Source organism: Pezoporus wallicus, unplaced genomic scaffold, assembly GCF_028554395.1.
Source record: "Pezoporus wallicus isolate ANWC-B61680 ecotype Strahan unplaced genomic scaffold, APGP_CSIRO_Pwel_v1 contig_3486, whole genome shotgun sequence".
NCBI lineage: Eukaryota > Metazoa > Chordata > Aves > Psittaciformes > Psittacidae > Pezoporus > Pezoporus wallicus.
The window spans coordinates 3,297,737-3,320,567 of record NW_026642292.1 but is presented as its reverse complement, the minus strand read 5'-3'; the positions used below and the strand labels follow the sequence as shown (position 1 = coordinate 3,320,567).

Sequence of the window (22,831 nt, the reverse complement as noted above, 5' to 3'; positions counted from 1 at the left end):
AGGACAGGATACTTGCAGTATGCTGACAAAAAACCCCACACTAGAAAACTTAGAGAGTGGAAACAAGCAAAACAATACGGTTTTTGAAATTGCTTCTTTGTAGAAGAGTTACCCTTAATATGGCACCTCACACAGCTGAACAAATCCCTTTTCTGCTCAGGAAGGTATTTTTAATGAAGTTGTGTGGTTCTGATGAAAGTTTTCCACTTGACAGACACCTTTCAAAGCACAAACCACAGAAGAAAAACTCCACAAACCAAACACTGGAAATGTGGAAATACAGACACCTCTGCCACACATCCTGCTTGTGCTGGCCTAACAATGTAGTCTCCAGCAGAAAAAGTCTCCCACCAATTCTGTTCAATCATGCAATATCCTTGAAACCCAGAAATCATCCTTACTCTTTATGTTCCAGACGAACAATATCTCCATGCCTCACAAACTCCACAGGGATCGAGAGGTCTGACAGATCTGCTGAAGGAAGGCAACCTTATCATATCAATGCACTGACAAACATATCAGGATCTTACAAAGTTTCTTAGGAATTCTCATGCCTCAGGCAGACAATACAAGGCAAACAAATCTGTGTCGACTCTGTAAGCCTGGTGTAAACCACTGCTCTAGTTTTAAAGAATGCTGCTCCAAAGAACATGGCCCCAGGCAGCACATACTGCCCGTAAAGAGGATGCCTGGTCAGGATAGCACACACAAAAAAATAAACTATATATATATACACACATATAGTCCATGAACTATAAAATTACTCTTGCAACACTGATTCTGATTATGTTTTATCTAAGTTATCTGCATTTTTTATTGTTTAGCCAGTTCTTGGTTTTATATGCACATGCTGCAGGTAAAGAAAGGAAACTCTGCTAAACACGCCTCAGCTATACTATGTAATATTCTAAAACAACAGATACGTGCAAACCATAGATCTTCATATTCATTAATATTATCTTGCCCTAAGCAAGCATTCATACAAATCAGTTAAACATAATGTATCAGAATTCTCTAAGACCCACAGCCACAATAACAGATTCCACAAAATATTAACCAAGTTCAGAATAATTTCCTCTGTTATCTGCAGCCTTACCTAGGTGAAAAGTTGTTAACACAACCTTTAGCTAAGAAAATCTTATTTACTTTGGCTGCACAAAATACAATAGATAAAACCAGCAACTGTCAAGATGGAACCGTATTTCCCTTGTTCTTTCTCCTCTGCCCCTCATATCCATGAAGGATACTTTGCACTGGAGGGAACTCTGAATATTTAAGTGAAAACTGAAGCAGCAGTTATAAAAGGCACTTTACTGGCATTTGTTACCTGTGTCTGAATCATGTTTCTTTATAATCCAGAGGTTATTCAAATCTTTATGTAAGTAGGCAGTGACCTGAAACCACATGATGTATTATTTTACCAAACAAGAAAAAAGGTGGTGATGGCAAACACACACTCACCAGCAAACTGAAGTCCCAAATAAATGCACCAATAACATAGAAAGCCTGGTGTTACTTTTATGACAGTGCCCCCTAGAAAGGCCAATCCTTAACCCAGATCATACCTTTTACTCAGTGTATAGCCCCTTATGCTTAATGGTGGTTCACATGCATCACAAGTACCAGCCTCCAACCATTTAGCTTGACCTCCTCTCACACTACTTCAGAGGCTCCTTCTACAACACAATATCCAAACCTGAACTTTCTGAATAGTCACTGACCAATACCAGAACGAGAAAACAGAAACAGCACTGGCTTTGCAGACAGCTGTCACTGGTAGAGATGTAAGACAACAGGCTGCCTGTGACAACTTCTGCCAAAAGGTATAGGCAAGGCAAGAAGGAATTTGGGACCAGCTGTTAAAGCCACACATACTACCCAGCTTATCCTTACTGACCTACTCAGCCTCACACAGAGAAACTGCTCTTACTGCTACCATGGGCAGCGGAAACCATCTGGCCCCAGGATGCTCCTCCCAAGGGCAGCCTTCCTGAGAAGCAAGGGGAACTGTGCTCACCTTGCTCACTCTCCTTTTCCAGCAGCAACAAGGCCTGTTCTGTGAGACCCTAGCCTAGGCTCAGATCTGTGTCCCCCACTGAGGTGAAAGCAGATGGCCCAGTGAGACACAGAACATACACAAGTGTCTGAGGGTGGGGAAAAAGGGAGAACTAGAGGTGGAACCTCATACCTTGAGGTTTTATCATCAGGAAAGGAGAGAAAGGAGAAAGCAGTTTTATTACAGTCTCCATATTTTACTCCCTAAATCTCCTCTAAGTTATGAGCTCACTTCCCTTCTCCACAGCCCCCAGACTCTCATAGTTCCCTTCCGTTGTCCTGCCTCCATGGCACAGGGGGGTGAAATCTCCACCCTTTCTCACTTACCCTGCAGGAAACTCCCATCAGCATTCTCTTCAAATACCCCCTTCCCTGCTTTTAGTATCATAAAGCATGCTCTGCACTTGAATTCTGTCTATCTTTGAGCTAGTTTTGGTATGACATCTCCATCTATGGTAATAAATGTCAACGTCACATGAGAGTATTAGAACTTTTGTTTGGGAAGGACAGCAGGAAAAGAATATTGAGACAAAGTTTTAATTTCTGGAAACTTCTTTCTCATCACAGTGACTGAAAGGAGTTAAACACTTGCTTTCCTCTAGCAACTTTCTTTCAAGGAGCTCAGAACAATTTTTAGACACTAACATGCAAACTGCAAAATATATCTTGGGAAAGCTGCAGAAACTACAAAGATTTGTGAAGCTTGATGGTGATAGACAAAAATAAGAAATTAATATAAAATTTGTACTACTTAATTAGCAATAGTTATATGATTTCTGATTTTTACTTTGATTTACTGCTTAATCATTTAATCAGAAGCTCTAATTTAATGAGTAAAGCCTTACAGATTCTTTGTCAATGGATGAAGAAAGCACAGCACAAAAGGACAGTAATTCACGTAAGGTCACAGAGGCCAGTGGCAGGAGTGAAACAACATACAGCAGTCCTGTTGCTTTTAAAACACAGCATTGAAACCTACGATAAATTAATTCTGTTTTAAACATAAGTTTTACAGCCTTCTTTGAGGTAGCAACAGCACTTTCAGTATGGAGAATTATTTTTAAGTCCTCTCGCCTCAACCTACGGATCTTGCTACAACAACAAAGCCTTGTTACTTTAAGTCACCTCTGCAGTGCAATGTGGTAGGCTCTCTTCTAGCATCCTTTTTACTTAGACTTCCAAGCCAAGTGCACAGCTGTGACACTGAGAGGGTAACAGATGCTGAGTAAATACATAGGTCCTGTCACAACAACCCTGAACAATATGGGCAGTGGAAGGGAGCTACAACCATTGACTACAGTGATTGCAGTCAAGAGGCAATGCTACCACAGCACACTAACCTGCTGCTGGCGGGCCCCAATACCCTCTGGGTAGAGGTGCCAGTGGGAGTGAAGGTATCCCCCTGCCATTCGGAGGTTCTTCAACGTGACCACAGATCCATATGCCAAGTCTACAAGGGAAGGAAGAAAGAAGGCATAAGGCACCTCTCCTACAAATATCTTCCCCAGCTAGTCTGCAGTGCTCCAACTAGGCATGCATTCTCCTGTTTTGTTTTGATGAAAGCCTGTTTCCTGTTTGACACTTACTCCACACAGATCATTGCAAGCTTATCTTCCATTCTCAACCACAATTCAGTAAAACCGTTACATAACACTTGGCTGAAACACTTAAAATTCTCCCACCTAGTTTTAATAAACAAGCTCTACTTCTTTTGCATGCAACACAAGAGGGAAGGGAGGCAAGCTCAGCTATCAGATAGCAGAGCTGATACCCTAGCTTAAAACACCTTCCTACATAGCCTCCCAGCACAAGCGAGAGAATAGTGCTGGAGAATGCTCTCCCACTAGCAGCTCTGGAGCAGCGAACAGTCAGAGAAAAACTGAAGTAATGAGAAAGCTAAACCATATTAAAGTTTGTTCAATAGTCCCTAGCCAACCTGAGGATCAGACAACAACCACAGAGCCATCCTTCCCCTAAATTCATATGCCTGCTGAATACAGCACTGCTGAACCAGGAGCACGCTGTGTCATTAAGGAGTTGAGAGTTTTCATCTTTTCATTAACGCATATTTTGGAAAAAAATCCCACATCTGACCACCTACAAACCTAAGATGAACAGGACAAATCTTTTTGTTGTCTCAAGCAACATAAAAGCCAAAAACTAACAAGACGCATGCACACAAAATTCAAATCCTTTAAAATGGCATCTTTCCCTCTAGAAGGAATATGATGAAACAGGTAGTGACCACGTACTAAACACGGTGTTCTTTTCAGCCTTTTCCTTTTCTGTTTATAAGTAAAACTGCATGGAAGAGCAGCATGGATCTGACCAGGAAGGCATAATCTGCACTGTCCTGCACTGAGTCACAGGAGATGATGGTTTTATTTAATTCCCCCCCCCCTACATTGACAACATTCAGTGGTTTCTTCTTTTGGATACTCACGCTCTGGAACGGAGATATTATGAAGATTGTTCCCAATCAGCTGGGACTGAAACGCTGAACTGAAGAAACCATCCCCAGGACCACTGCAAAAGAGAGCAAAGAATGTTAACAATTCAGTCTGAAAACAGGCATACAAAGTTCTGTCATGTATGAACAAATTGTTTTTACAGAAGGAAAACAATAAAACCAGATATGGCATCAGGAGAAGAATGACTGCATCTCCCTTAGATGCACACATCTCAAATACTGTGAATCACAGCAGATACAGTCTTGCAGGAAATTGCCCAGAACTGCAAAGACTTGAGGTCACAAAAATGTACACACTGACCCTGCACAAAGCACCATCAATTATCTCTGGAGGTGTTCTTATGACAAGTAAACTGACCCACTAGCAGCTTAGATGTAACAAAGCCTCTCTTTGTGGCTCCTTAAGTGTCATTTCTGCTAAAAAGTTAGTGGTAGACCAGTTGACTTAGACTGAAAAAAAGAGGTTTATTTTTATAATCCTTTTTTATGGTTAAACACTTATTCACCTCATCTCTTAATGCTGGCATATGGAAAAATATTGGCAATTTTACTAGCTGTTGTGCTCTTCCCACATAAAAAGAATCCCCTGGTTGCAAGCATTCAGAGAAGAGTTCTCCCTTCCTCCCTTTGGGCACATTCAGACTTACTTTTTTAACCACAACCAAAGGATTTTTCAGGAATGCAGCGACTTTTTTTTTTTAATTACAAAACAGAAAAAAAAAAGAAATTAAAAAAAAGAGAATGGAATGGAATTGAGACATTTTCAGGTCCAAGAAAGAGAGGAGGAAAAGAAGGAGACAGAGTTTGGTTAGAATTCTTGCTTGGTGTTTCAGAAAGTCTCAAGCTCAAATTCAGTTTCACTGCCAGCTTGGCCAGAGCCTTTCTGTAAGAACAATGCAAGAGTTTGGGTAGGGAATTAAACAGACACAGCTTGTGGCTGTGATTCTGACACTAAAAGCAGAGAACTCCATAATGAATAGCCTTTAATTCGAAGCAAAGACAAGTGATTCTTCTTCTGGAGAAAACATTGTGAAATACCTTTTATTTAACACTGTAAAATGAACAGCAAACATAGCCGCGTAGAGGACAAGCGGGAGCAGGATGAGGCAGAGTACACGAGCCAGTAAATGCTTCCCAAACGTGACCTGTAACAAACACAACCTGGATCAAACAGTGAAGCTGCAGAAACAACTCCACTCCTTATTTCACAGTACTCTAATAGTGGTCCTATAGTCTGCCATGCAAGCAAGCTCAGCAGGTTGCAGAATTACCTCAAAAAGGCCTAGAAAGAGGTAAAAGCTTAGGCAGACTTTGCTACACATCTTCAGAAGCTGAAGGTGTGGTGCCTTGAAATTTCAGGGTCTTGGGAAGAAGACAAAAAAAGGCAATAGCAGCTTTTAACTTTCCAAAGTGCTGACCATTCGTAACTTTGGCAAAGGAGGTTGAGCAGCTCCCATATCTCCCATTGACAATATTTTGAAAACAAGGACCTTAATTTATCACTGGCACACACCTTCACACTGTTGTTGCTCAGTCAGAAGTCAGCAGCAAAACCTGTGTTTCACCTGCCTCAACATGAAAGCAGAGTATTTTATTTAAATCACCTAGAAAGGTGGTTTGTACACAAATGCCCAAGAAACATGTGGGAGAAGAAAACAGTTAAATACTAAAAATTTTTGCTACATGTCCATATGCAACTTCAAAGCAGATGAAGGCAAATGTATTTGCTATCCTCAATATTTTTTTACATGTTACCTATCATCCTATCATTAAGCTAATCATTTGCCACCCCTCAATACTAGATCCAAAAATTTCAGGAGTAATGGGAAAAAAGCTAAACACATTACAAAACTAAGAACTCACTGAAGTCAACAAAATAAACAGCTTCTCAGCTCAAGTACTTCAGCAGAGCTTAATAACCACTGAGCATTTGGCAAAATAATGATTGATGGTACTTAACCAAATTTATGCAGAGGAGAGGCACATGAACTAATCTCCAGTTCCCTGGTCAAAACAACCACAATATGTTTCAATCTTTGTGAAAAGTTTTTCTCTAACTACAGACTTCAATGCAAAATCAAAAAAGAAAATGCAACTGAAAGCATAGAGCAAAACAGAACAGTGGACCAAGATAAGCTGAGCATTCTAGAAACCAAATTAGTCCCCAAAACATTGCACGTAAATAATCATGAGTAGTTTTCTAACAAATGCAGAGATAAGTTATTCAGGCTTTCAGAGGTTTAATCGTCACTTTTTTTCCCCTCTCTTCCTCTCCTCAAGCACCAAGGTTGCCAAAGAGTTATTCAGAGAGCATCTACCTTCTGGAGTAAATTTCTTTACATATTCTAACACTCAGGGGCTTGCTGCCTTTCCTGCCAGCAGCACAGATGAAATCACTGTGCAGCTGTCTGCTCGCAGAAAGCTTAGACATGATGGATTTGTTCAATTTCAAATGCAATTAACTGACTTTGCTCAAGAAGTGCTTCTCCAGAGCTGGAACACTGCATCTTTGCAGCCCATATTGATTCACATTAATCAGAGAAAACAAATCACACAGTGGCAATAGAAGTCCCCCAGTACCCCCACTGTTTATGAGACAAACAGGAAAAAAAACATAAGTGAAAGAAACAGAATTTAAGCTTCAGAAAAGGCTGAGACAAGAGGAGAACTGAACATCTTTTAAAATATGTGCTTGGAGAATTTATTTTCCTGCTGGTTGCAAGACAACAAATGGAACATAAAGGTATTTCTCCAAACAGCAGATTTCACAGTCCCAAAATACAAAATGCAATATTAGAACAAGGCACTCAAACACACTAGCAAACTTACAGCTTGTAAGAACTACATGTGTGTGAAATCAAGCAGGCTATAGCTGCTTTCATCCTCAGGACTGGCTATGGAGAATGCAAGTTACAGAGCATTCCTATGACTGATGACAGACTATAGCACACTACTGCTATACGGCCCATGCCCCCATATTCTCATGAGGCAGAGCCAGAGCTTGCACTGCTTATGCAAACTCAGTGCTGCATGACATGGCTGTCTGCCAGGTAGCATGTGCTCCTCAGAAGGTCAGGTAACAGTGCTGGACAACATCTTGCTTTGGGCCATTGTACAGCCATTCCCAATGACCATTTTTAGCCTAGACTGAAATAAAATTCATCCAACTGGAAAGGAAATAGTTTATCTGGGGAAAAAAAATGACTTTTTTGCTGTGCTCTTATGACATTATACCCTGCTAAAGCATGTTCGGGTTGTGGTTTTTCTTGGTTTGTTTTTTTTTCAAATGTATGGCAATAGTTTTTCCATTATAACCTTCATCTTTAATTAGCATCGCCCACCTCAGATAGCCCTGTTTGTACAGACGGAGTACTGCTAGTTACAGGGCTGTCAAAGACTAGGGGAATCATAAAGCAAACAAAACAAAGAAACCCTTAACATAAAGAAAAGGTTTTGACACTCACCAGTGACAGGCTGAGGTTCCCCAGCAAGTCCCATAGGTCATGCATTGTGTTCAGGCCAACCAAGAGGACTACGAAAAGGCCCACAAACTTTACCCCCATTGCTCCAGCAAGGTTCATGCCAGTGAGACTCATCCAGAACCACCAGGAGGCAGAAAATGGCCTGCAGAACAGATAGAACACTCAGTGAGTAACTGATGACTACACGTACCAGCATCTGCAATCAGGAAAATAAACAGCAAATCAGTTACCCTGCAAAATTACATTCCATCTTCTCAGGAGCCCATGAGGAAAAGACAGACAAGTTTCTCATTCATTTTAGAATGATGCAAGGACACCGGCTTCAGATACAGGCTTGTGAAGGCAGCCCTAAACCTTCCTTTTAAGGAAGAAAGCAGAGACACCAGGTATAAGCTAAAATACTAGTGTGAAGAAAGACTGACATGTGGAAGGTCTGAAAACAGAAACAGGACTTCTGCTCCATAAAATGTAAACTTAATTCTCTCAGAAAGCTAAGGACATGGGGGACAACAGGAGAAAAAGAGTAACTACTTTCCCTAAAGCAGAAAGGCCATAGTGGAAAACATCTACCCAAAGCAAAAAGCAAACAAATTAAAAATTAAACTAAAATTGAACCACAGAGAAAAGATGCAAAAATATTACAGTAAAATTTAAAACCCTCTTCCTACTGACTCCTGATGCCTTGATGTTTGTACTGCAACTAGCCAAAATCCCCATGACCTGCTAAGCAACACAATAGCTACAGCTGGCTTAACTTGCATAAAATCAACTAGTTTGAAAACAGGATTAGCTCTCAAAATATGAGAAATAAGTTCAGGTTAAGGCACACAGAACTGATCAAACATTGCCCTATAACTCAGAGCTTGCACTTCCTTGGGTATGTGTTATAGATGAGGATGGCCTTGGACGGCCCTACATGACACTGCAGGCTGTATTTCAGCCATGTGTTCCACAGTCACACCAAGATTGATGTGATCAGTTCTTGAGCATTTCATGAAACAAAAATTGCTCATACATAACACAATATGCTAAGCTTTTATGTCTTTGAATTCTGAATGCATTATGGGGAAATTACTCTGTGCAGCCCAGCCACAAAGAAGCCATTTGACATACCCTATAAATCACCATTCCCCTCCGGACTGGTCTGTAGCAAGTACCCTCAGCAATTTTGACTACTTTGTTCAGAAATGTTCTGGCTATACTTTCCTCAAGTTTTTGGTACCAATTCTTCTAAACCAAATAAATTATACTACTTGCCTCAGCTAACAAGATTTTCTAAGTGCTTATAAGATTACAGTCACAGACAAGCTGTGTTTCTCTAGCCTGGAGACAAAGCAACTGGTTCAAGACAACAAATTCATATTTTCTGTCATTAAGGACCAAAGCCTTGAACACGTTACATCCATCTTTCATTCCTTCTTCTCTGACCTACAAAACTCTACACTAGCCTTCTTTCCAGTCAAGCCTTAAAAAGCTTTAACATTCATCTTCAAGATTCACAGCTCTATAAATTTCCTTTCACACTAAAATAATCTATGTATCTCTCTTAGTTTACCCCAGCCATGATACTTTCTCCCTAGTTTCACAAATCCTCATGCTAAAATTCTTCTCCCCAACCATAAGCCATTTTCAACTCCAAATTTCCTGAAGTGATCACCTATCAGCAATTCACCCAGACTACCAAGTGGCAAACATGTCCTAATACGTCATCTGTGACAAAGCTGAGTACCCGTAATTTAACAAAATTATCTTTATCTTACCTATCCGCACAGCTGTTACATTTCACCATACTCAGAACAGCTCCCATAAGGAAGAACATTAGAATGGGATCCAGCAGAATATACTGAGACAAAGTAATACAGCCTGTATCTGCAAAGAGATACACAACGTCAGAAAGGCTTGTAGTTCCAAAGTGAATCCAGGATTGCAGAAAGCCAGTTTCCTCAGCGTAGTGAGGACAAGGGGAATAAAGGAAATTTTAGAAACAGCAGCAGATCAGAATATTTCAACTTCTACTTGAGTAACAAATACAAAAAAAAACCCAAACAACAACAACAAAACATAAAACACCAACAAAACAAACAGAAAATTCACAAAAACACACGGTAGAACAGTATCTATGAAACACCATTTGGGAAGTGCTGCTAACTTCCACATTCAGTTGGAAAGTGTTACAGATAGCAATGCTCTACCTACTAAGGCACCAGCAAGGTGCCAGCAGATGCTAAAGGAACAGTCATTTTTCAGATGTTACCTATTAAAAAAAAAAATAATGACTTGAGCATTTTAAGTCTCCATGCCTCAGTATCCATGTGTCCTCACAAAACCCAGTCTGGGTTTCTCCACCTGTAATGTTAATTTCTCCACCTGGCTCAATTCAACAAGGAACTTTATTCATTTCTTACTGTGAACTCTTCCCCAGTAATGTTGTTAAATACCTCTATAATTCATATGCGAGACATCAGTATTTCACTTCTGGGCAAAATCATTCCTGTCTGTCTTACAAAAATTCATAGCATTGAGGCAAAATGTAATCTAATGCTGTGGTCATTCAGATAACAGAAGTACCTATGAACTAAAAAAGGTTGTAAAATTCTCAAGGGGACCATCAATTAAAAAGCTTCATATACATACAGCAGAATCACTCTGCTTTTGGCAATCTCTTTCGTTAACCCTAATATCCACTGGCTAGGTAACACACGATAATGCAGAAATTAGATTTTCTTAACAATTAACCTGCTTAATTTTGCTGTAGCAGGAACACCTACCAAAAATAAGGATGAAAGCTGTGAGTAAGGCTGCTGGCAGTGACTTTGACAGTTCCAGCACTGTGAGGTAGACCAATGGAACCAGGCAGGAGCCAAGAAAAGCACAGAACTGCAGGAAAAGATAATGAAAGAAGTTATAATCCTCCCCAGGGTGATTACTACTCCCGTTTCTCTTCCTTCATCTTCCACTCATACCAACAACAGGAGATGCTGCAGTAGCTGAACTGACTCACTTGAGAACATCAGATAAAAGCCAAATGAACAAAGATACTGCTCAGATTAGGACAGCTGCTTAGCCTGTTCTGCAGAGCTGTCAGTAGCAACTCTCTTACTAGAATGCATCACATAGTTATAAAAAGATATGTCAAGTAGGTGCACTACACATCCCCCATACTTAATCTAACAAGATACCAGAATATGAAATCTAAGAACAAAATACACCCGTAACTTACATCTTTAGCAGACCAGTATCACCTCCCCTACACAAATGAGACCAAGGATAGTCAGAAGAGGAAGAACAGAAATCAAAACAAAAGACAGCAGCATCACAGTAAAATCTGTTCTCTTTAATGTCTGGTTCCAGCACTTCTCCCACCTTTGGTTCAAGGAAATCTAGAACCATAAATTGCTGGAGACCCAGTAACTACACCAAGAAAATACGCTTTTCCAGGTTTTTTTCTTCTAGGCACTAGCAATTGGCCACTGTTTCTTCTATTGGCTTGTGCTATCCACTGCCAGTTTTACAGCTCTTGGTCTTCCTAGATAGCAGTACAGTCAGGATTTCAGATAGAATACCACTCTGAATTTCCCCCCCTGCTCCATAAGCTTACTAGCTCAGTGTCACTGGTGATGGCAACTGCAGATGGCAGTGGATGATCCTGGCTTTTTGACATCCTTGGCTTCCCTCAGAAGAGCAGCCAGGCACAACAGAGTGAACAGAAGCCCAAGTTCAGCAATGTTCCCTTTGCAGAACAGGCAAGATATCTGTCACACTCAGGAGTGGTCCCACTAATTAGAAAAGAGTTAGCCTCAATAATCACCTTACTTTCTTACCTGTCTAGCCTCTCATAGCCAGACATTAAGAGTTATTCACAATACAACCACTACCACTTTTCCAAAGAGCTTAAAGACAAGGCACAAGGCTAAAAAGACCTCTGTTCTGATCCAGGAGAGCTCTTCTTATGACATAAGACTCTGTACTGAAAAGCACAGGAGAGCTGAACAGCTTGACACCAGCCTGTAGAGCCTTACCCCTCTCATTCCCACGTAGTTGTGCTGCTCATATCTGTCCCCTGGCTTTTGGAAAGGAAATGTACCATCATATCCACTAAGGTAGCCAGCGAGTCCAATCAGCATCTGAAGAGGAAAGGTCAAAAAAACTGGTCAGGGAAATGTCACTGGAGGAAGGAATATCCAAGCCAGCAGCAGGCAAGATTTTTATAGAAGCCAAGTTCCACCCAGAGAATAAGAGAGGATAAGAAGATACTTAATTCAGACGCGTAATTCAAACAAGAGTCTATGTACAGAATTCATACACATACATATTGACCTTTGTCTAAAGGCAAGATCAGAAGGGCTCAGGACTTTGGCTGCTGACTATAAGGAATGAAGCTCAAGAGAAATACCAGGTGGAGGATTTAGCAAAGACAATTCTGTCTCTGTAGATTCTCTCATAGCTCCCTATTCCTATAGTTTAAGGAGGCTCAGCCTGACAGGAAGATAACCTTTACAAGGCAGGAGACACCTTCATCAATACTGCACATTGTTGCTAGAACAAGTTCTTTGACTACAGAATTGCAAGGCAAGGCTTTCAGGGTTCTTTCAGGTCCTTTCCTTTTCAGGGTAAGAATCTCACTTGTACATAAGCTATGGGGAACTGTTTGGTTCCTTTGAACTGCAGGCTTCTATGACACATCCCCTCCAAACCATGAAATTATTTTATTTCAAGCCTTTCAAATACTGAACACGCAACACTGTTCTGTTTTCCCATATTCAGAGTATTTTCATTAAAAAGATAATAGGCAAGTTGAGGTTCTGGCTACAGAATGCAGATTACCATGACACCAACAACAGTTAGGAGTGCTACTGGTGTTCATTATATCCTTCAACAAGAAGGGGAATACTTTTGTTAGCGTATTCCTGTAGATTCTAAGACATGTAACAGAAGAGCAGTTTACCTTCCCTAAAGGGGGATGGACATCAAAGAAGAAGGTCCGATTAATGTAGTAACTTCCCATCTTCCCAAAATGAGTTTCATCCCAACTAAAAACAAACAAATGAAAAAAGCTGCTATAATGATGAAGACAGTAAAAAACCCAAGAAGCATCTTACTTATGCTTTTCATCATTCAGGATATGTGCCATACACTGGAAATGAGACAGTGCACTAAATTCACTGGGAAATCATGAGTAGTACTTCAGATATTTAAGGCAGGGTCCTTTTTAAAGGGTTTGATACTGGCACTTCACAATCTCTAGCCTACCCTTTCGATTCCAAACTGTGATAACGGGTGTTAAAAAGTCAGCCTGCAATCCACAGATCCCCAGAGATGCCTGTTCAGTAGTGGGCCTTCCCCCTGTAACACGTCCTGAGAGCAGCGCCGGGAACGGGAGCGAGGCCGAAGCCGGCAGCGGGCTGGCCAGAGAGCACAATGCTTCTTCACGGCCCTCACCGCCTGGATCCCGCCCCACCACCCGCCTACAATAAACACGATCGTCTTCCCAGCCGGCCATGGCAGGGGCGGGGAAGCGGGGCGCAGGCTGGAAGCTGGGACGTGCTGGATGATCTCTGTTCTAGGGAGAGGCGGCAGACACCCACCCACAAACGGGCTTGGCCCGGCCCGGGCTAGGCCCGTTGATCCCGGGCACAGACCCCGCCCCGGCCCGTACCAGACGTGTGGCGGCTCCGCCAGGCGGTGGAAGCGGGAGGCGAAGCTGAGGAGGGTGACGAGGGCCAGCGCCGCCGGGCGAGCCGCTGCAGGAGGGGCTGCGGAGTGTGGCGGCAGCCGGCTGGGCTCCCGGAGCTCCCGCTGCCGCGGAGGGCCCGGTTCGGCCTGGCCTCTCCCCGCTGCCGGCATCAGCAGGGCTGTGCTACTCGCAGCACCGGGGCCGGGAGCGGCGCAGCCCAGGGTACGGAGTCCGGGGCGGGCGAACAGGCCGCGGGGCACGCATGGAGATGTAGTCCTGCAGCGGCAGCGGTCGAGCCCGCGGTCGAGCCCGCGGTCGAGCCCGCGGGCGAAGGGAGGGCCCTGCCGGGGCGGGGCCCACACTGCAGCACCCGCGGAGGGTCGGGGAGCAGGATGATCGCTGCCGCACCCAAGGTACGCGGATTCTGCGCTCTCTGCGGAACGTGCCCGCCGGGCGGGAAGGGAGCGAGGTCTGTGGCTGGGCCAGAGATAGAGGAAGCGAGGCTTGGCGCGGAGGCGTTCTGGTCTGGGCCGGCAGGGCCGGGCCTTGCGCGGTGCGGGTTCTGCTGGCCCGGGCTGCCCGGGGTGGCGGTGACCGCGAGGCCTGCACCGCCTTGTACGGCGTCTGTTAAACAGGTTCGCGCAGTCCCGGCCTCACCCAGCTCTGTGTCTCAGTGGAAAGCAAGGAATTTGCGCGCACTCTAAATAAAACTAATGCTTTTCAAAGCAGTGGTGGTGGTTGCTTACAGTAGTAAGTTAACTGATTGTAGTAGTTGAGCTGTTAATGTCAACACCTCCTGAAGGGATACAGAAACCCATTCCTGCTTATGCCTTCTCGTTTTAACCCAGCATAATACAAGCACTGCCTTTCAGACACTGAAGTTTCCCCTGTGCAAGCCTCCAAGGAGCAGTTTTCTCCCTCGTGTCTCAAGAAACAGGTGAAAAAAAGATTTTGTGTTTCCAAGTGCATCCCAAATACAGGCTGGAAAGAGGCTGGTATCCAGAAACCATACTAAAGCAGACAGGTTTGGAAACCTGAGAGCTACACACACAAAGTTAAGGGTGTCTCTTCTGTCTTCCTCATCAGTGAAATGCATTTCCCAGATTTTTACTCAGGACTGGGCCTTGGGCCCAAATTTTCCTCAGTGCAGCCCTGAAGTTGGAAGTGAAAGCAGAAATCTTAGTAGACATCAAGCAAATTTGTCCTCCTATCTTCCCGGTTCCAACCAGTCTAACCTGCAGCTTAAGGGGATTAACTCCGCTTAGAACCCCGTACTTCATGAGGTTGTAAGTGGAGACAGTTCTTCCCCATTACTTCCCTAGCCTGTGCTCAGCTCTTCCTCCAGGGAAGACTAGATAGAATGTCACTGTGTCTCAGCAAACCTGTCCACTGAGAACAAAACACTCATTGTCTGTAGTCTTTCCTTAGCTGATTGTTCTGTCTGTGGTCTGCCCTTCTGCAGGGAGCAAAACAGCATAAACTTAAGCAATCACTCCAGGCCCCAGCCTCTGGAGACACATTTCCCAGCTAAAGGATTAGTTGTTTTTCTGTGTTCTTTTTTGGTGAGATCCCTCAGGGCCTTGAAATCATAGAGCAAAGCAATTAGCTTAGCACAATTTAGCACAGGCTGCAAAAACAACAAAGAACACTAAGAGATCAGGATAAATGTCTCTGCCAGCTGAGAGGACAGAGTCTGAAACAGATGTGGTGAAGGACATGAGTTTCTGAGCTAAAAAAAATCAGCAAGGTCCCCAGGGAAAACAAGTAAAAATAGCATGTCATGAATGCTCTGTGTTTCCCTTTTGATGTTACAGTTTATGTTTCTTTCCCTGCAGGCCAGCAGGCTGGACATTTGAAAATAAAAGGCACAGCTAAGATTTCTAATGCCCAGGTTCCAGAAGAAGAGAATTAAAGAAAACCAGTAAATAACCTTGTATATGAAAGTGGTGTCAATACTGGCATCGCTTCCCTCCTCACTTAAAAGCCATTTCTCCAGTAAACTTCAACTACACTAATTTAATCAAATGCATACCTTGTTTAAAGTAGTTTGAACCAATCTACACTGTAAAAGAAGCATCAAGTTTACAGGGCGCTGGAGCATAGAGATCCTCAGGGTGTCTCTGGTTTTCTGTTGACAAGATAGCCTGTCAGTGAGGATATCCCTTCCTTTTTCTGCCTTGCTGTCAGTCTCTGGTATCATTTCTATGCATTTTGGGAGGGTGGAGATACAGAGAAAGAGACACGCATGAATACCAGTTTCCTGTGTGGAAAGAAGACAGCTTTGTATTATGCACAAAGTTGGCCTGGGAGCAGAGTAGCAGCCTCTCACAGACCTGCAACATAGAAAACCATCAGCACCTGCTAGTACTAATGGGAGGAGGGCTATAGGGGTAAAGGCAGTCCCTGTTCAGAGAGCTGGCAGTGGTTCCCTAGTAAAACAGAAATTCTGCATGTGGCTTCAGTTTCCGTGTTTTGTTTCCCAGGGCAATCTATATTTCTGCACTGGCAACTGCTGGGAACCTGACAGGCTCTCTAGATACCTTATTTGTTTCTGGACAAACAGCTAGGGAGATAAGGGTTGTTCCTAAATATGCTTCCAAACTCAGAGCTGGTTAATGGTTCTGATATCAGGACTGGGCTACAGCAGGATGTGGATGCAGCTGACTGCTGTTGCTCAAGATTGAATCTAACTGGCTGGTTTTTGTGTTCTGGGTGCGGATTTGTGAGCACAGTCCTTTCCCATTGGCTTTATGAGATAAACCTTCCCCCATTTCCACCGAGTTAAAAGGGAAAGTGAAAAGGTTGGTTCTATTTCGTGGAGTAGATTGCACGCACTGACCATGGCATCTGAAAAGGTGAGAGCTTGGACAAGGTGGAAGCGTCTGGGAAAGCTGCCTCAATGCTAGAGATAAAGTAGAGATGAATTGTGTGCCTTCTTGGCCTTAGTCTCAAACAGCAGGAGCTCTTCTTGTTTGGAAAGAGGCCTGGCCCTGCCCTCAATAGCTGGAAAAGCTGTCTTAATGGCACGCCAACGCTCAGTGCGGGTGCTTGTCACAGTGTGTGGGGAATTTGTTTCAAAGATCTAAGATGGGATAGAAGTCAGCAATATCCAGTAGGAACAAAGAGGAAAGCTTTGTAAGAAAGAATTCTAAGGACACTTGCGCACTGCTGGAAACATCAGGTGTAACTAAATATTCAGAGGGCCAACGTGAAAGACAGTGATATTACCTGTACACCCAAAACAGGAACAGCCACTTTCAGAAAGGAGCCTTCTCTCCCCAAAGCATTGTGCTTCTCTGTTTTACAGTTCTTGAAATGTCTTCTGTTCATGTGTTGTTCTGCTTACAAACTAGGGTGTTCTCACCAAATAACCACTCTATCTCTCTGTTCTCAGCCAATACTTTATAGCTATTTCCGAAGCTCCTGCTCTTGGAGAGTGAGAATCGGTAAGATCTAGTGATCTCTCTTTCGTTGTCTTGGTGCTTTTGCAGTATCCTCCCCTTCACTAATCTGATTAATCGATCACTTATTGAGAGAACAGCAAACATGAACCCGGAACAGTGAGGCACTTTCCCCAATGGGAGGAAAGGGAATGTCACACTTCACCTGGAACGGGGGCGGGGGGGGGGGGAAAGGAGAATAGACAGGAGGGCTTTGTTCAGCCTGCAGCTAAGAGGGAAATAATTGCTTTGTAAAACCAATGTGATGCAGAGGGCTGTTTCTTCCACATTTTCTAGAGGGGCCCTGCACTTTGTTTTTACAGAGATAACTGCCTCAGACTCTGGTCTTGAAATTGCAAGGTCTTGATTGCTGAGCAGGGCTGGGAACGGTCCCTGTTTGTACTGAGACAAGCAACGTTTTGCAGGTGAGCACAGAGCTCCCTGCCTTCTCTAAGCCAAATCAGGACAGGCTGTGCTGCAAAGAGTGGCAAAGCTTATGCTGGAAAATGCACTTGTTTTACCAGTACTGATCTTTAGTGCTTTGGTCCTTTATTTGCCAGAGCACTAGCTTCTCAGTGGACTGAGGACACTTTTCTTGAAGGATAGGGTCTTTTTTGGTTTAAACACCATTCTTTCTTCACATGGAGATGGTAGCATTTCCCTGAGTCCGTTATCAATTAAACTGGTCTCTGTGCCTGTCTGAAGCTGTATACTCTGCTCTCCCTAGCACTTGCTCTGAAAGGGATTTCGTATGACCTGGTGCCAGTGAACCTCCTCAAGGATGGGGGGCAGCAGGTAAGGGTATATCTACCATTGCTTTATCCAGGGGTAGTGAACTTGGGGATCATGAGACGAGTTGCGATTAGCACTAGAAAGTTCACAGGCGAAGTCACTGAATTCCTCGCCGCTTCTCTGTAATTCATAGTTGTAGCCAGTTGAGCCTCTCAGAGGGCCTGCCAAAGGAAAGGGTGGGTTGCCAGAATAGATATTCCTCGGGGGGCCATAGTGGGGAGTTGTGCGCCTAGTAGCACCACCAGCATGATGTGCCAGTATGGGCTAAGATGAAGAACAGTAACAGTAATAATGACACTGCTGCAGTACCACCCATCCTGGGCTTGTATTGACAGTTTATCAAGAGGTAAGGAAGTCTGGCCCTGGATGCAGATCCCTGAGCCCCAGTGAGTTTGCTGGAGGCTATCAATACAGCTAATAGTACTGCAAATATTAATACTGAGGTAGAAAGAAAAGCCAGGTTAAAAAAAAAAAAAATAACTGGGTTGGTTTAGAGAAAGAAAACACAGAAGAATTTCTTGTTGCAGTAATCTCAGGGTTTGTTTCCACAGTTTTCTGCTGAATTCAAGGCAGTGAATCCAATGCAGCAAGTACCAGCCTTGAAAATTGATGGCATCACCCTTTCTCAGTCGGTGAGTTACCAGCTACATCCCTGTTAACCGTTCAGTCCAGCCTGCTGCCCAGTCTGGAGGGGATGGCTCTGCCCCATCTTTTCCCTGCACACTCTCATTTGTGCATTGGAAAAGAGGTGTGATTTATGATAAACAAACCCACTTGGGGGCAGAAATAGCACATAGACTCTGCTGGGAAATTCCTGTCATGATGGTAAGCTCAATTCAGCTTTGGTTTGTAACTCTACTTTTCACTAAACAATTTATAGTCTGACTTAAATGGCCATGCCAGGTTTGCCTGAAATTACAGCTGGGCTAAATGACAAGAAGGCCACAAGTGGACATCAAAAGGGATATTCTGTTGCTTGGATCAGTAACAAACTTCATGAAAAAGCCGTTGTATTCTCTTGGATCAGCAACCCTTCCCCAGGTACTAAGAAAGTGAGCTTTTCCTTATCTTTCCAATAATCTCCCTTTACCTCTTTGTTAATTACAGCTAGCTATAATTCATTACCTAGAAGACACCCATCCTACCCCCAGGCTCCTGCCCCAAGACCCAAAGAAGAGAGCTCAAGTCAGAATGATTGCTGATCACATTGTTTCCGGCATTCAGCCACTCCAGGTATTGTCTTGTCATATCCGTGCAAATGGAAAAGCCAGGATGGGTATCCAGGAGTCTGCAATACCTCTGAAAAATTCAGTATCTTTAAATTGTTGCCAGCCAGTAGTGTGGCAGACCTTAAGACTGTTGGCAGATGAAGTCTCTGCTTAGCCTCTGCCTGATCTGCCAATGGCAACAATATAGTTATTTCCTGCAAAGAAAATCTGTAGCACCCCAGGGTTCTTTCCAGAAACAGCTGAACCCATATGGTTCCACTGCTGGGTCTACGATGTTTTAGGGGGAAGACAACTGACAACCCAAAGGGCAGAGGCAAAGGGATAGATACCCTGGCAGCTGTTACAGAAGGACAGTCCCAAATCAGAGGTACAGCAGGGTGCCTGATTTGGTGAGGGTGAGGTCAGGGCTGACCTAGCAGGCTGAACTCGGGCTGGGGGTTCAGACTTGGCAACTTATCTCCCTTCTCTTCCACTGGATGAGGCAGTGGGCAAGATCCTGCCAGCAGCAGTCAATCTAACCTTGAGATTGCTTATCTTTGCAGAACCTGAATGTCCTGAAACAAATAGGGGAGAAAAAAACTGAATGGGCTCAGAACTGCATTGCGTCTGGCTTTCAAGGCAAGTCCCATGTCCAAAAATATCAACTGGCTCTTCAAAATGCTGCACTGCTAGGGTCCTACTTTCCTCTACAAGCAGAAAAACAGATCTCCCTGGGCTGGTGCAGTGACGGCACTCTTCCTGCCCAGAGTTCCTTCCTAAGGATTGGTTGTTCTTCAAGCTCTCAGAGGAAAGGTGCTGTCCATAGGGTGCTTCCACTGCTGCATATGGAAGAGGGGAAGCCTGGGGTCATCCTATGCACCACAGCAGTTGATTGTCCGTGAAGCACAAGGGCTGACAGCACTTCTTTCCACCCAGCTGCTCCCAAACTAGTACCTTTTGCTTAAAAGTTCTGTCATGTCAATCTGTATTTATATGCTTTTGTAATCAGACAAAAGGTATCTGATGGCAAACTCCCACAGAATCTAGTACGTAGCACAGTATTTTTTTACCTCCCCAGGAGAAATAGGGTGCTTTTTGTTTCCTCAAAACCTTTTCCCACATGTGCTGCAGTGGCAGGCCCATCTTCTCTTCTGGACAGACCCAAACTGATCCTGAAAACTCCCATATTGTTGTAAGATTTCTGTTCCTTTTAGGCTCTGCCCCAAATTGCCCATTTTTCATACTCAGGATTAAAATGCCTTTGTTCATAATGCCCAGTGTGAAGGGTCTTTGGTGTCCCTTTCAAATGAGTTCCTAATGTCTCACACCAGTGTACCACCTTTCTTGACAGCACTTGAGCAGATTCTGCAGCACACTGCTGGGCACTACTGTGTGGGGGATGAAGTAAGTATCTGAGCAAACATTATAAACCACTGGAGAACTGACAAGCCCAGTATGTATTCCATAAAATAAGAAAGAAAATTAGTTGTGGAGACACAGCACAACCCCCTTCTGTGATTGGAGTTGCATGTGGTGCATTCACAGTAAGAAAAAGCTGCATGGATCCTACTTAGGCCATTACTGACTTGCAAATAGTTACAGAGATGTTTACTTGTCCCTGCCTGTAACCTGCTGATAGCCAGATTCTGCAGCTGTATCTAGGATCTGACTGCTACTAGAGGATGGGGAAACAGGTTATATATATTTCATCTTTAAGAGATCTGGAGTTCAAAGTGTCCTGTCATAAGGTCAAAGCTTGGCTCAATAAACAGGTTCATTTCTTAGCTCTGCTCTGTGGAACCTTTAACCAAGTTGTATTGTATTTTTCTGCACTGTCTGACCCATTCTAACATGGTCAGCTTTCAGAGCGCTCACATACAAGCTGTTCTGACCCTTGCCAAGCTAAAGGCCACTCAGACCTCTGTCCTGTTTGGTAGGCAGTTGGATCCTTTCTATAAGACCTAAGAAAAAAAAAAAAAAGGAAGAGTCCCGCACTATCCTATGGTGCATAGGATTGTCTAGTAGGAACATTATGGAACTGGAACCTTTGATAGGCAAAGGCTAATTACATGATCTTATGCTGGTGAAAGGCACCCAGGGCTTTGTGACATGGGGAGTAGGGTGAGGGCAGCTGCCTGTGTGCAGATAAGCAGTTAGCTGTACTGTCCTTGGTTCTTTTCAGATTGTGAGTCCCTGGGCCTGTGTCTGAAGGTGCTATCATGTATCATGTCTTGACATTGGCAGGAGCTGCCCGATACTCCTGCAATGCAAACAAGCAAAATTTACTCATCTTTTCCCAGTCATGCAGACTTTCCCCTCCTTCCATCACCTTCCTCTGCAGCTTGTCAGCAGACTTGTTTACTCAGAGGCAGTTGCCATAGAGCATCATGTCCTCAAGGTTGTCATGATCAGCTGGTAAATGTGAAGCTCCCTAAAGGCTAATGGGTTTTTCTACTAGTGACTGCTATGAAGTTCCTTTCCTTGTACCACTGTCATGTTATTAATGCTAGATTAAAGAACAAGATTGTCATGACAGCTCCTCTGTACTGGCTAATACCATAATTTCTATCCTGCTCTCAAAGCCTGCCACCACAATGAAGAATGACGGAACAGGCTCATACTCTGACGCCTTTTCTCTGCTACATTTACAGGTTTCAATGGCTGATCTGTGCTTGGTACCTCAAGTTTTCAATGCCGAAAGGTAAGTAAGGCTAAGCTTGAGGAACTCTTCAAGGGCACCTACCCCTTGTCCTGGGCTGTCAGAGTTTACCTTCTGCACCTTGTGCCTGTTACAAAAGCATTCCTCCTGCCTGCCCTATCCAGTTATGGATTCTTCTCTGCATTAGTTTTACTATGCCATAAATACTGTCTCTTTTGGAAGTTCTTGGAAATAAGGAGCTGTGCTGTCTTCTCAGAGGCCCTTGGGGGAAACCTGATCTGTATCCTTAGGAAAGTTAAGGTTTCCTGCATTGCCATGTCCTCTCTCCCTGTTTGCCCTACATTTATACACTGCACAGTGGGGAAATATTAATCTATTTGTTGAAAGCCTTAAACCTATGCACATAGTGGTTGCATGATTTCCAGGAAAAGCATAGTGCCTTCTTACCCTGTGCTGCACACTATGTAAAGCCCAGTGATGATAGAAGATCTAGCGTCTGGTTTTAAACCTACAGGGATGAACCTTTTCTCTTAATGCAAATGTACATTTGCATTGTAAGATTCTTCCATGCTGGGAAGACACAGCACACTGCTCTTCTGCTCACTGCTGCACTGGCTATCCAACTCATAGTTCATCACAAATTCTTTTCCCTTTGCAGATTCAAAGTGGACATGGGTCCTTATCCCACAATAACTAGAATAAACAAAGCTCTCCTGGAGTTAGAGGCATTCAAAGTAAGCCACCCATCCCGGCAGCCAGATACTCCTGCAGAGCTACGAGCTTGAAGTCCTGTCCTACTCATTAAATCAAGTAAGCTGGAGTGTCAAAGAAGAAAACAGCTACAGCTTGAGTAGGACTTCAGTGCCATCAGGAAGCCCTAGTACTATTGCCTCACTTTCATTTGGTTGGGAAGAAGAACAGACCTAGAAGTAGCCTGGATGACATACAGGAGCTATGCCTGTGCTGGAAAGCTTGCAGCTACTTCTGGCTATGTTTTTTTCTATCTGATGTATCTCCATGGAGCAGATTAAACCAGAAGGATTCATAATTA

At 43.6% G+C, this 22,831-nt stretch overlaps 2 protein-coding genes across 4 annotated transcripts in view; one reads left to right on the top strand and one right to left on the bottom strand.

The window, feature by feature from the left end:
- Nucleotides 1–17,046, bottom strand: part of POMT2 (protein O-mannosyltransferase 2) — a 27,494-nt gene extending 10,448 nt beyond the window's left edge. Inside the window, exons 1-11 of one of the 2 annotated variants that reach the window (XM_057428411.1) lie at nt 13,664–13,860; nt 12,953–13,037; nt 12,027–12,131; nt 10,776–10,884; nt 9,768–9,876; nt 7,990–8,149; nt 5,564–5,670; nt 4,499–4,581; nt 3,396–3,505; nt 1,328–1,394; nt 402–471 (exon numbers count right to left, since the gene is read on the bottom strand). In XM_057428411.1, the coding sequence (XP_057284394.1) occupies nt 402–471; nt 1,328–1,394; nt 3,396–3,505; nt 4,499–4,581; nt 5,564–5,670; nt 7,990–8,149; nt 9,768–9,876; nt 10,776–10,884; nt 12,027–12,131; nt 12,953–13,037; nt 13,664–13,851 (1,193 nt within the window). In that variant the 5' untranslated portion in view covers nt 13,852–13,860. Of the gene's footprint in view, nt 1–401; nt 475–1,327; nt 1,395–3,395; nt 3,506–4,498; nt 4,582–5,563; nt 5,671–7,989; nt 8,150–9,767; nt 9,877–10,775; nt 10,885–12,026; nt 12,132–12,952; nt 13,038–13,663; nt 13,861–16,909 lie in introns of those variants that run through there. The other variant, XM_057428412.1, reaches the window with a different exon arrangement.
- GSTZ1 (glutathione S-transferase zeta 1) lies at nt 13,987–22,831 on the top strand. Of its 2 annotated transcripts, none has more exons than XM_057428418.1 (9): nt 13,987–14,094; nt 17,076–17,127; nt 17,849–17,916; nt 18,465–18,545; nt 19,021–19,146; nt 19,685–19,760; nt 20,473–20,525; nt 21,773–21,822; nt 22,439–22,831. In XM_057428418.1, the coding sequence occupies exons 1-9, from the start codon at nt 14,074–14,076 to the stop codon at nt 22,563–22,565; spliced, it is 654 nt and encodes a 217-aa protein (XP_057284401.1). In that variant the 5' UTR covers nt 13,987–14,073; the 3' UTR covers nt 22,566–22,831. The 2 variants fall into 2 exon arrangements, with proteins under 2 accessions (XP_057284401.1, XP_057284402.1); XM_057428419.1 differs by lacking the exon at nt 13,987–14,094 and adding an exon at nt 16,421–16,536.

Coding starts and splice junctions, on each gene's coding strand:
- GSTZ1 (XM_057428418.1), top strand. CDS start 14,074: ATGATCGCTGCCGCACCCAAG. Junction 17,917..18,464: donor TCAAGGATGGGGGGCAGCAG/GTAAGGGTATAT, acceptor TTGTTTCCACAG/TTTTCTGCTGAATTCAAGGC. Junction 18,546..19,020: donor GCATCACCCTTTCTCAGTCG/GTGAGTTACCAG, acceptor TGTTAATTACAG/CTAGCTATAATTCATTACCT.